The 14,267-nt window shown below is 41.8% G+C and overlaps 1 protein-coding gene across 20 annotated transcripts in view; it reads right to left on the bottom strand.

Annotated features, from left to right (window-relative positions):
- Positions 1–14,267, bottom strand: part of KHDRBS3 (KH RNA binding domain containing, signal transduction associated 3) — a 185,743-nt gene that overhangs the window by 29,467 nt on the left and 142,009 nt on the right. For 2 of the 20 annotated variants that reach the window (XM_072774613.1, XM_072774615.1), the window contains one exon: positions 7,615–7,971. The exons of 16 other annotated variants lie outside the window; for them this stretch is intronic. In XM_072774613.1, the coding sequence (XP_072630714.1) occupies positions 7,935–7,971 (37 nt within the window). In that variant the 3' untranslated portion in view covers positions 7,615–7,934. Of the gene's footprint in view, positions 1–7,614; positions 7,972–14,267 lie in introns of those variants that run through there. 2 more of the 20 variants (XM_072774612.1, XM_072774614.1) reach the window with 1 other exon arrangement.

Below are 14,267 nucleotides of genomic sequence, written 5' to 3'. Positions count from 1 at the left end.
CATTTCTATATATTTTAGAACCACCTTGTCATTTTGTACCAAAAAGAACAAAGAGAAACCAAACCAAACCAAACCAAACAAACAAAAAACTGTAGAGGTTTTGATTGGAATTGTACTGAATTTGCAGTTAATTTCAGGGAGAGTCAACATCTTTATCAATATTGAGTCTTCCAAATGCAAAAACATGGGCTATGTATCTCCATTTGGTTGGCCTTCATTGCTTTCTGTAAGCAACGTTTTAGTAACAGTTGTCATTGCAGAGATCTTACACATTTTTGTTATAATTATCCTTAAGAATCCTCACACATCACTGGTGGAAATTTAAAATGGTAGAATCACTTTGAAAAAACAGTCGGGCAGTTTCTTAAAAAGTCAAACATAAAATTATCACTTGAGTCAGCAATTCCACTCCTAGATATCTACTCAAGGGAAATGAAAACACAAGCTCCACAGACTTACACATAAATGTTCACAGTAGCATCATTCGTAAGAGCTAAGCAATGAAAACAACAGTATGAGTCACCTAGTAAAAGTATAAACAAAATGCAGTGTACCCATAAGTGGATAAAACAGGAATAAAACAGGAATAAAATACCAATAGATGCTATGATGGGGATGAGCCTCAACAACATAGTGCTAAGTGAAAAACACTGATATAAAAGATGATATATTTTGATTACATCTAAATGAAATGCCCAGAAAATCTATAAAAACATAAACGAGATTAATGGTGATCTGGGGCTGGGGTTAGGAAAGGGTTTATTTGTAACAGGGATGAGGGAATTTACTGGAGTGATGAAAATGGATCAAAAAAAAAAAAAAAAGTTCCCAAATGGGATTGTGGTGACAGTCACACGACTCTGTAAACTTACAAAAAGTAATTAAAATTTCAATTTAAATGGTGAATTTTCCAGCATGTAAAATATATATCCATAAAGCTGTTTTTTTTAAGATTTTATTTATTTATTCATGACACACACACACATACACACACACACACACACACACACAGAGGCAGAGACACAGGCAGAGGGAGAAGCAGGCTCCCTGCAGGGAGCCCAATGTGGAACTCGATCCCAGGTCTCCAGGATCATACCCTGGGCTGAAGGCGGTGCCAAACCGCTGGGCCATCAGGGCTGCCCCATAAGACTGTTTAAAAAGGATCCCTAAGTAGTTTATGTTTTTTGACGCTATTGCGCACGGTCTCTGGGGGGTTGTCTACCACTTGCTAACTACTAGTCCGTGCAGATACAGGACTTGTGTACTGACTGCTTTACAACTGACAAGTTGATTAGTTTGGGTAGTTTTTTAGTGGGTCCCTTAGGGTTTTCAACCACCTGATCATGATATCAGTGAATAAAACAGTTTACTTCTTCCTTTTTCAATCCGCACGCCTATTGTTCCTTTTCACTCGCCTTCCTGCACAGGTCAGGCTGCTCAGCCCAAGGCAGAGTACAAGTGGAGTGTGAGCAACCCTGCTTTGTCCCAAGTCTTGGCAGGAAGGCCTGGAATGTTCCAGTGAAGAATGATGTTAGCTTGAGGGTCTATGTGTGTGTGTGTTCTGGTAGGTATCTTCTATCCAGTTGGGGAAAACTGCCCCATATTTCTCGTTTGCCCAGAATTCTATTTGTTATTAACCATCAATGTAGGTTAAATGTTGTCAAACATTCTCCCTGCATTTATGGAAAGGATCACATGATTGTTTTCCATTACTTAGTGTGGTGGATTACACGGATTCGCTTTCATGTATTATATAAATCTTGCATTGCTGAGATAGACTCTATTTGGTCATGATAAAGTATCCGATTTTTGATTTGCTATATATTTTGGTAAAGGCATTTGCAAGTATGATCATGAGGGATAATCTCCCCATCTCAAGATCTTTAATCACATCTGCAAAGTCCCTTCTGCCACGTAAGGGAACGTAACCATAGGTTATTGGATGAGGATGTGGATAGTTTTTAGAGCCATTATCCTGAAAACTAAAGCTATCACAGGCCAAGGTATCAGTGTGCACCGGCAACAGTCACCTGTGTCTTCACAGTTTTAAGTTTGCAAGCTCCTTCAATCATACGGAGACTACCAGGAAGAATTATTATAACACATTCTTGGACAGGTAAGACATTTTGCTCCAAGTTATTCAAACATACCTTATTCCAAAGGGAAATTTGAAGTTTCCTACTAGGCAATTTAAAATCACAAATTCAAATGGAAGAAGAGGGACTTTAAGAGTGCCGGAAGACACGAGACAGACTCCCATCAGAGGTCTTTTGCACAGACCACTGCTCCCACAGATGCCCCTCAGGCAAAGGCTGTTACTTCCTTCAAGTCTTCCATCACCTCCTTCAGGAAGCTGAGCACGACTGCCATACTTAAACATGAGCACCACTGGACTTTAAGCTCTACAAGGGCACGATCTTTACCCTTTTTATTCACCGATGCTTATCAAGTCCTGGGATACTTCTTGGAACACAGTAGGTACTCAATAGTTGTGTGCTGAATGAATGAATGGAAGAATAACAGAAATTCCAATATTGCATTTCTTTGGGAAACAAACATTTACTTAGCAACTATCTGCTAGGCACTGTGAAAAGTGCTTTATATATAACACCTCATTATATAACGCTTACTAGACAAGAAGAATGGTTCTCAATATTGGCTGCCCACTGAAATTATCTGTCGAGTTTAAAAACTTTCAGATAGCTGAGCTACACCAAAATCTAGATTAAAAATATTAAATAGAAGATCGGTTTGGGCACCTATTTTTTTTAAGACTGTATCAGTGACACTGCTACACAGCCAGGGTAAGAACAACATGCATTTTCATAGACTTTTTAATGCTATCAGGCCTCTTACTGTGTTTCCAGTAAAGAAAACAGATACAGACTTCTTCAATGGTATCCATTTAACTGAAAACCACAGATAGGTCAGTTCTCTGACCAGTACTGCACTAGGTATGGGGAGGAAGGACAAATACAAAGGGTCCTGGTACTGAGAGCTTCTCTGTATTAAAAGGAAACAGACTCTCAGTAGTCTAGTAGGGTACTGCTGGAGAGTGGAGGCAGTAAGAGTATTTTGAAAACAGAAGGCTGGCTTAGTGCTTGATAGAACGTGGAAGGGATGGGGCATGAAGAGTGGGTCAGGGAAGCTTGCTAGATAGGAAAACAACTGATTCAAGGAACTGCTGCTCTGCTGCAAGCAATGAGGTAAGGATGAAATATAAAGAAAGCAAATCATCCTGTTTGTGCCATTTTGGAAAAGTCTAAATAAAATTCCATGCAATTTTTATAGAAATACATAGCCTAGCCACAATGTCTTTAAAAGGTGTGAGTGAGGAAAATAGTTGAAGGAGCCACGAAGGAATTAAATTTACTCTCATACTTCATGCTTTGACACCTACTTCATGTGTTATTGAGCGAATTACCCACAATTCAATATAAGGTTAGACTGTATCCACGGGTGACCTGACATGAGGCTACAGACAAAATCAGGGCCAAATCAAGAGAAGCCTGGCTACCATAATGGCTTCTACTGAACAGGATGGTCCTCTCCCAATCCTTTAGTCTATCCTTTTTTAAAATTAATTGCTAGCACTAACAAATGTTGCTATTTTGGTAAGATTACAAACTGCCAAGGCAGATCACCATGCCCCTCTTGAGAAATCTTGTTTTTCAATTCACCATATATGTTTTTCATCTCTCTGTAATCATACTTTCCTTGATCATAAACTTCAGAAAATACCAGGGGTAATCGCTACCCCAGAGAAGCGCAAGCAGACTCCCCTGGAGTTGTATAACATATGGTACGTAACTGTATTATCTTTCCAAATTCAAAAATTCTAAATCTAAGACTCTTAGCCCCAAGGGTTTTAGATAATTACAGTAATGATAGCTAATGATAGCATTTACAATGTGCCAGAACTGTTCAAAGTGCCTTTCATATATTAACTCATTTAACTATAACAATCCTATGAGGTGCCTACTGTTACCACCACCCACGTTTTACAGATGCAGAACTGGAAGCGCAAGTTCAGTGATGGGACCCCAGCTGCCCTGCTGGCCAATGCAGAGCCATGATTCCAATCGAGGAGAATGGCCCTCCATCCTCATGGACCAAGTCTTGACTCGGCCTTCATTCAGGCACTGTTTCATGTCTTATTTTGGCCACAGTGATATAGATAGGTTTCCTCCCATACTGAAAAATGTCATATCTCTCTCCCTGAACTTTGCCACAAACTGTTTTTTTCTTTTTAAAAAGCCTTTAAACATACCTCTACTGCTAGGCACTCACTGTATAGTAAGTTCAGGCACTTGTTTGCTAATATTGAGTCAAAGGTTACAAGCACTTTTGAGATTCTTTTTTTTTTTTTAAAGATTTATTTATTTATTCATGATAGACACAGACTGAGAAAGAGAGGCAGAGACAGGCAGAGGGAGAAGCAGGCTCCTCACAGGGAGTCCGATGTGGGACTCGATCCCGCATCCTGGGATTAGACCTGAACCAAAGGCAGGTGCCCAACCGCTGAGCCACCCAGGCATCCCGCACTTTTAAGATTCTTGATGAACACTTGTAAATTACTCTCTGGAAGGAACATATCCCTTCCTGATGACAAATAGAGGAGGAAAATACAATCTATACCATATCTGAATCATTTCAGCCTCTAAAGTTATAAGTCCAGTAAATGAGGTTTGACTAGATGCTGAGAAATTCAAGCACCCTGACATTCTCTATTATAAATCATTCTTCACAAGTAACTTCAAGCTTTGACCTCAAGTCTGTGCTTCCAAACATGTTATGACTCTAAACAATATAAGTTAAATGAAGCCTTCAATACCTATTTCACAAATGGGGAATCAAAACGGCATGTATAATTTTATTCAGATTATTTGTTGGGATTTTACTGACTGGAGTCTTCCTCAGAAAAAGACTACAAGTTTCTCAATGCAGTGACAATACTCCTAACAGCAACAGGTGCACAGACAGGCAGGAGAGCAGAGTGCTCAGACTGTCTGGGCTCACATGCCAGCTCCAGCATTCATTTTCCACATCCCACAATGTCTGTGCCTCAGTTTCCTCATCTATAAAATGGGATAATAACAGCAACCCACTGCCATAAGGCTGTAAAGTACACCGTGTGTGGTGCCCAATCTGTGCTGCGTTAGTGAGTTTACTGAATTTTTGCTCTTTACATCACATCTGCCATTCCACTGAATCACAGTCTTAATAAATCAAATGTTGTCATCATTGCACAGATGAGAAAAGACTGGAACAAGTAATGCAGCCAAAATCATGCAGCTAAGGAAGTGATGGAGCTGGGATTCAAATCCAAGTTTGCCTGGTTTTATAGCCCATGGTGTTTTAAACTAAATCTTATCACAATTTTAAACCATACAGGGTTAGGAAAATTATCTTAAAAATTAATAAAAATAATTTTTTAAAGATCTTTTATTTATTTATTCATGAGAGAGAGAGATTGAGAGAGAGAGAGACAGAGAGGCAGAGACACAGGCAGAGGGAGAAGCAGGCTCCACACTGGGAGCCCGACGTGGGACTCGATCCTGGGTCTCCAGGATCAGGCCCTGGGCTGAAGGTGGTGCTAAACCGCTGGGCCATCGGGGCTGCCCCAATAAAAATACATTTTAAGGATGTGTGAGACATGGCAAAAGGAAACACGGTGTGTGTGTGGGGGCACTGTGCAGATCGCTTTATCTAACAGGCCTTAAAATTTTATAGTGAAGGCTTAAAATCTGGGTTTTAAGCAACACCCCAACTTTTGGGGAACCCTGTCGCATACTCTACATTTCAGCAGTGACCCTCCTTCCCTGTGCGTGCGCTCTGCAGCATCTGTCGCTGCTCTGAATGGCTGATCATAAGCACCGCTTTAGTCTTCTCAACGCTATTAAGCAGATGGCAGCGCTAAATCCAAATGATGTAGTACATCTCCCTGGTGGACTTTGTTTTCACATACTGCCATTATTCTGCAATTCCTCAGTGATAAATCTCATGTATTCTCAAGAACATGAAAGAGTGAACTGACAGTGGCAACTGATTTATTGCCACTAGCCTGTGTCTGCCCCACTCCTGTGTTCCTACGCACCCGTAAAGATCATGCATGAAGATTCCACATGGTGAATGCAAGAGGTGGGTATTCTCCACATTTATAGGGACAGGTTTTTTTTTTTTTAATTGTTGCCTCCAAGTTGAGCAGAAGAGCATGGGCTTGAGCTCTAAGAGGACTGGGTATGAGGCTTGACTTTGGACAGGCTCACATTCTCTGAGTCTCACTTTCCTTATTTGTTAAAGTAAGGCCTGACCATCTGAGAGGTTCTGGGGGATAAAACAAAACGGCAGGCATACGGACATCTGATACAGTAGTGAACACTTCCTAAGTACTCAACTGATATTTGATTTCTTCAAACTGTGCTAATAACTTAATGAATCTGGAAATTCTTTCTTCATTTTTTATTAATTTAATTCTAAGGAATTTTCTGCTGAAGCTATAAAACTTCTTGGCTTGCTTTCAGTACGGTCAAGGTTCAAATTTAGGAACTCCAAGGGAGGCCTGATCATGGCTCAGATTCACTGACCACCCTTCCCATTTCGGCAGTGGCACACTAACGGCTGGCAGTTACCCAGTCAACAAAGGCAGAGTGCAGCGTTGGCCACACTGCAGTCCCTCCTGGACCGCTGGCAGCACTTGTCACCCCTCTGCACCACTCAGCCTACCAGGACTTAACATTACTCTCTGTATTGACTTTATTTCCATTTCAATGCATCATAATTGAATTATAGCAATAAATAAAAAAATCATGTGCTTGACACACTAAGTATATTTTCCTAGTAACTTTAAAATCTATCATTAGAACTGTAAAAAAAAAAAAAAAGGTCTGCCTGTGTGCCATCTGAAACCATGCTGTGAGACATCAGTGGTAGGTGTGTGACTCCTGGAAAGACACTCCTATAACAGAAAGAAAATGGACTGAAATCAATAGTCACCAAGTGGGTAGACTTGGGCCACTTATTAAATCTTTCTCTGGGTGTCAGTGTCCTCAAGAATAAAATGGGGATGACCATTTCCACCTGTTGAGGTTAAAGTTAGTATCTGAGGAGACAGACATCACACACACATGCATCTGTCTTAGTGTAACCAATACTCTGCACTGGAGGGTCAGTGTGTAATGACGATCCTCAGTGCAATTCTTGTACCTGCCAACACTCCTGCCTGCTCCTCCCTTCCCCTTCCCCTTCTAGGCACTGGCTTCACCTTTTCACGACAGTCCTCCCTCCTTTCTTTCTTACCTCAGAGTCCTTGGCTGAGAATTACGGAAGCTATGGGTTTACAGTATAATTTGGGCTGGTATCTCTGCTTTTCACCAATGTCTACACAATACAGGCTGGATGTGTTTGTTTGTTGCCAGCTTACACGGCTCAGTTGGTGCTAAGAGGCATCATCAGTGGTTGTGCAGCAAGCAGACAAAATCCCAGAGGAGCAGACTAGGTAAAAGTATACTTGACAGAAATTTTACGAGGCAGAATTAACAATCTCTTAATCCATGCCAAACCATCACTGATTTTCAAAGTCCAAGACAGGCAACAATGACACCACATGGCAAATGTCTTCTGAAAAACAGTTTTACTGATGTTTAAACGGTGACAACTTAAGTTAAACAACAGGTCACCGTTTCCAAAATGGAAATTCCAAATCCTCTTCCAACCTCTGCAGTCGGCTCTTGAGAAGGCATTGCAGGACATACAATCCTAAAGCTGCCAACAGAAGCAACAGCAGCGAGGTGGCAGGCATATGGCAAGGTTAAATCGTGTCTCATTGCTTTCCTTGGAATAGCTTCTGGCTGCGTTCATCACCCTGCCTATCTGGATAAAGGGGTGAGGTGTTGTTTTACATTGCAATCCTTCAACTTCTGTGGGCGGGAAACTCACCGTGTTGTTGGGCGCTGCAAAAATTGGAGATAACTGTATAGAAAGAACATAGATGCTGAGTGCTAAACTCAACAGATACTCCAAAACCAGCAGCTATTATTCCTAATTCCTTTTTTTTTTTCTTCAGAAATTTTAAGTGCTTTCACAGAGATTTTGGAAGATGGAATGAAATATGTACTTGAAAGTACAGTCAAACCACAAAGCTCTTGGGAAACTGATAGGTCGTATTAAACTCATCTAGAAACTCACTATCCTCACCGCACAGCCATCCACTTATGCTCAGGGGTATTAACACTTTTTTGAAACGCTTTTTGTTCTACTTTCTTTGTGTTCACAGTAGGAAACAAATATTCCTTTGAGAATTTACAATTATTAGACACACATACTAAGATACTGTGATTTTTTAAGGAAAATTATAAGGTTGTAAACATGATGATAGAAAAATGATGATTACATTAAACCTCTTAATGTATTTTCTCCTCACATAGTTACCTTTTTGTGTGTAAGAGCACTTGGAATCCAGTCTCCCAGCAAACTTCCCAAATCCAATATAGTGTCATTACCTGTGGTCATCATGCTACCCAGCTGCAACTATTGTAGGATTATAAATAAAACATCCAATAAAGACTGAATTCTATTTAATTTACAACAAAATGGATATATTTACAAATGGTTTCTGAGAGTTGAAATTAGGACTTCTGTGAAGTCTCAAGTCATGTCAGGGCAGGGGCAGGTTTCTGAAGGCTGAGGCCATTTATCACCTGCTCATTTTATTCACCATAGTGACTCAGGAGGGGTGTCTAAAGAAATCAATCAATAACTATTTCTGAGCCAATGTATATTAGAACAATCCCAATATTATAAAGAATAGTTCGTATTTCTTTTCACAGCAATTGTGTTGACAGCTTGCTACTCATTAAATGTGTGAAGTTAGAGAAACAATGCTTTGTTTTATACTACAATATTAGCACTATCAAGGTCATTACAAAAATCAATGGGGAAATGTAGCTGAACTCTACCGAATCTTCTATCACTCTGCAGGGATTCTCATTTGTACTCTAATTTAAATACAAGGTATTTGAAAATTGGGAGAAAAAATTCCTAATTTGTAAAACCTCCTGAGAGAAACTGCTGTTTCTGCTACAAAACGGTGCCATAAAATGATTACAGCTTATAAAGTTTAAATGTCATTACTGAAAGGGACCCGTGCACACAGCAGGTAACAATGCCCAACGGCCAGCCATATATGGGCCTGCTGTCTTGCCCTATTTTGTTTTCAAGTGGGTTACCGCTGCTCAGTTTGCTAATCCCAGGCCATCCCAGGGGACGCAGCCTCCACAGGGTCCCCTCTCGCTTCTCATTCTCCCTGTAAATCACTTACTCACACATCCTTCCAGATCTTCTAGTGCCTTCCCTACGTGAATGAGAAGCAGAGTGATTTAGAACTGGGGAAGGAGGGCAGGAACTAGGATTTACTAGTACAATGTGCTAACTGCCTTACACACTGCCCTGCCTTACACACTCTGCTACCTTACACACCGCCCTAACTGCCTTACACACTGCCCTGCCTTACACATCACCCTGCCTTACACACTGCCCTGCCTTACACACTGCCCTAACTGCCTTACACACTGCCCTTCCTTAGCACACTATGCTACCTTACACACTGCCCTAACTGCCTTACACACTGCCCTAACTGCCTTACACACTGACCTGCCTTACACACTATGCTACCTTACACACTGCCCTGTGTGTAACTGCCTTACGCACTGCCCTAACTGCCTTACACACTGCCCTTCCTTAGCACACTATGCTACCTTACACACTGCCCTAACTGCCTTACACACTGCCCTAACTGCCTTACACACTGACCTGCCTTACACACTATGCTACCTTACACACTGCCCTGTGTGTAACTGCCTTACGCACTGCCCTAACTGCCTTACACACTGCCCTGCCTTACACACTATGCTACCTTACACACTGCCCTAACTGCCTTATACACCGCCCTGCCTTACACACTGCCCTAACTGCTTATACACCACCCTAACTGCCTTAGACACTGCCCTGTCTTATACACCACCCTAACTGCCTTATACACCACCCTAACTGCCTTATATACCACCCTCACTGCCTTACACACTGTCCTGCCTTACACACTGCCCTAACTGCCTTACACAACACCCTAACTGCCTTACACACCGCCCTGCCTTACACACCGCCCTAACTGCCTTACACACTGCTCTAACTGCCTTACACACCACCCTGCCTTACACACCATCCTAACTGCCTTATACACCACCCTAACTGCCTTACACACTGCCCTTCCTTACACACTGTCCTAACTGCCTTACACAAATTACCCTATTAATTCTCTCACGGAAAAGACACTATGGAGGACATGCTCCCCACATCCTGCAAACGTTCCCAGAGACTGTGGGCTTTCCTGTCTCATTCAACTTTCAGGCTGACCATCTAAAGAAGAAATAGAGGTCTACATTTTAGAAAGTGAGGCTTAGAGAGGTCAAATAACTTGCCCAAAGCCACATAACCAGCAAAAATTAAACTGGGGTCTAAATATAGGTTGGCCAGAAGATATCCAAAAGTTTTTGATAACACATCTGTATCAGAAAGAAAACCATTTTTGATCTTATTACTGCAACTGTTTATATGTAACACATGCACTAGAGTATTAACAGATTATATTTATATACAACACAAAACATGGAAATAGAAATTTTAAAAGATGAATATGGGTTGACCCTCCCTAATTTTCTTTCTGCACCTGGTGAGTTGACTTGCTTACCCCAAGGGGTAAGGGGGTGCCTTAATCAGGAGATACTACACTGTGCTGCTGTGCCAGAGAGTGAGCCAGAGTCTTTAACTCTGCATTATCCAAGAGAGATTTGTAATTTGACATTCTCTAGTAGCCAAAGAAAGGAAGAAAGAAAGAAAGAAAGAAAGAAAAAGAAAGGAAGGAAGGAAGGAAGGAAGAGAGAAAGAAAGAGAGAAAGAGAGAAAGAAAGAAAGAAGAAAGAAAAGAAAGAGAAAAAAGAAAAGAAAGAAAGAAAGAAAGAAAAAGAAAGAAAGAAAGAAAGAAAGAAAGAAAGAAAGAAAGAAAGAAAGAAAGAAAGAAAGAAAGAAAGAGGTAAAACTAATTTTAGTAATAGGGTTATTTTATATTCTTTATATCATGCTCAGTCTTGGACCCTGGTGTGTATCCTGCACGTCCGGCTCATCCCAATCTGCATGAGCCACATTTCAAGGTTCAACAGCCACATGAGCTAGTGGCTACCACGGTGGACAGTGCAGCTGAACCTCTGCTCATGCTCTTTCTTCCACACCATGATGTGTCAAAGAATATTTTCAGAATAGCTCTATACTCTCAAAGCAGACCAGGTAAAGAATTCTGCAGTAATACTGAACCTTACAACTATAGCACAGAATGGGCTTTCAAGTTCTGATTGAGAGAATTATTGAAGTACGAAATTAATTTTACAGAAACTGAAGTGTCAAAATCAAGGAATTGTAGATTACAGATCATTGAGTGCTACAAGGCATTATCTATTAGTGAATATTAAGGCTGCAGGCTCCTTGAGAGTGTGGCAGTTCAGCTATATGCTGAAAAGATCTAATGTAAAATGGGAAAAATAAGGCTCCTAATTTCATTAGTCCTGGTTTACAACATCAATACACAGCACAAATGAAATTTTAGGTTTGATTAAGGTAGTCCAAGTCTGATAAGGCAACCCTTCCAGTTCAGATGGAGGCCTAATTCCTATGGGCTTCTAAAGCATCACAAAGTATCAGATTTTTGAATACTGTATATGGGAAATACTAATAGGAATTCATTCCAGCCACTGAAATCAAAGCCACGACGAGACGAGAGTGGAGAGACAATGGGACAAAGGACAAAAAGAATGTGGGGCCAAGCTGAGTCTGGACCACTGCTCTGTCTTTTGAGTGTGGATGACCCACTTAACTTCTCTGAACCTGTATATAAGGGGATGACATGTTTAGACTTGAATTCTGCAACATTTCAGGGCATGTCAAGAGGGGAGACAGGATGAGAGCAGCAGGCACACAGTAAATGTACAACAGCTGAAGGTGGTGGTGGTGGTGATTTCCATGTTAATATTATCTGTTCCTAGAGAGGATTTGAAAGTTTGCTACCCTAACTGGTGTAGAGTGGATTTCTAATTCTGAGACACAGAGTGTTGTGTTTAAACCAGTGTTCTAATATGTGCATGTTATGGGCTGGATTGGGTCCCCCACTCAGAGCATATGTTGAAGCCCCACTTGCCTCCAGGACCTCCAAATGGGATTGTATTTGGAGACAGAGCCCTTAAAGAGGTGATTCAGTTAAAGTGAGGCTGCATGTGGGTCCTAATCCAATCTGACTGGCACCATCAGAAGAGAGGAAACGTGGACACATGTGGAGGTACCAGGGATGCACATGCACAGGGGAAGGACCACATGAGGCCACACAGAGGAGGTGCCATTCACAGGCCACAGGAAGAAGCCTCAGAAAACACCAAATCCACGAATACCTAGACTTTGGACTTCTACTAGCCTCTGTAACTGTGAGGAAATAAAATTCCGTTGCTTAAGCCACCTGGGCTGTGGTAATTTGTTACAGTAACTCTCGCAAACTCATACAGTGCACAGAACCATCTTTTCAGCCTGCCCCACAGTACAGCCACTTCCCTTGGGTTTACAGTGGACCGGCTGCTTCATGGCACCTGTGACGCTTGGTAGGGGTGAGTTAGGACATGTGCAGCCACAGACCTGGGTGCAAAGCCTGCTCCTCTGCTCATAAGTGGCGTGATCCTAGGCAAGTTCCCTAATTCTTATAAATCACAGTTTCCTTCTTCTGTGAAAAGACTGATGTTTATGTCACAGGTCATGAGGATTAAACGAATACTCAGCATACCTAACAAAGAGTGGCTTCTACATTTGTCAACGTGGGCAATTCTCATGTGATTCTCTGTCCTCCTTCAGGTGTGACGGGTTTCAACACTGAAAAGATCACTTCAAAGAAGGCAGACTGGCTGTCAGACAAGATGTCTCTTTAAGTGAGTCTTCCCTGACATTTAAAGGCCTTATAATGTACCAGCCTCTTAATTGGCCTCTGCCTCTCGGCTTACCATCTGCCTGTCCAGCCCCTCCACTGCCAAGAAATGACTCTGAATCCAAGCGGAAACGTAGCAGCCCTGGCCTGTAGCCCTTCCGGGCTCCGTAGTGCTCCTGCGTGCTGCCTGCAGCCCCGAGCCTCAGTGCCCCATAGGGACTGTGCCACCTCTCACCTTATCTCCCTCCCGTGCAGCACCCTTCCCAGCTCTACAGATGAAGTGCAGTTCCACCAGCACGGCCCGTACCCTGCCATTCCAGCTCTGTGAAATGCCCTTCCCTGTTCGTCCCCCTAGTGACTCCCACTCCCCTTTTGCTTTACTCAGTGAAATGTCCTCAGGATTCTCAGCCAGACTTTAGCACTGGCTTCTTCTGGAAATACTGAATTGTTCCTCAGACCTCTCAATGATAACATCACACTGCTTTTTGAGCGAATGTTTCCTTCTAGCCTATGAGTTTTTCAAAGAAAGGGTCTCTGTCTCAATAATCTTTGTATTCCAAACATCAAGCATGGAGCCCAACACAGATGGACATTTAGTAGTGCAGGCTGAATAAATGATTGAAGGAGTGAATGCTTGTGATCTAGCATATTAATAATGGTACCAACCATCATTATTATTATCATGATCACAGCTTAAAGTGGAAAGGCTATAAGCTTTCTAAGTCTGAGCTCACATTCTGGATTGGTCATTGACTTCTCTGGGCCCTCATCTCATCAACTGTAAAATAGAGATACATTAACCCCTGCTGTTACCATTCAAATTAGACATGTGAGTAAAGGTTCCATGTGGGATTTCTGGCAAATACTTCATCCTGTGCTCTGGGTTCCTTTTCTTCATCTCCACAGGGGTAACAGTGCCACATGCCTGATAAAGTGGCCTGGACACTTACATGCGATACTGTATGTGAAGTCCTGGCTAGCACCAGCTAGTACCAGTCCTCATAGGGTGTCCCAAGACTGTCAAGGATACAAACACAATGTGCCAGGCTTCCATTCCGAAAGACCAATTGAGAGTCCAAGTCTGAAGGTTCTTAATTGTTACAAGTTATATGAGAAAAATTCTGACATGAGCCAAAAAGAACCGTGTCAATCTTGGTACTAGAACTGCATAATGGTAGCTACTGATTCAAAGTTGCCTGGCACCATATGAGTTCAGAGGTGAATTTATACTTCATCAAAACAACCATACAGTCCATAT

The sequence above is a fragment of the Canis lupus genome, chromosome 14, assembly GCF_048164855.1.
Source record: "Canis lupus baileyi chromosome 14, mCanLup2.hap1, whole genome shotgun sequence".
NCBI lineage: Eukaryota > Metazoa > Chordata > Mammalia > Carnivora > Canidae > Canis > Canis lupus.
Note: the sequence above shows the minus strand (reverse complement) of the source record. Positions and strands in the feature narration are given on the sequence as shown.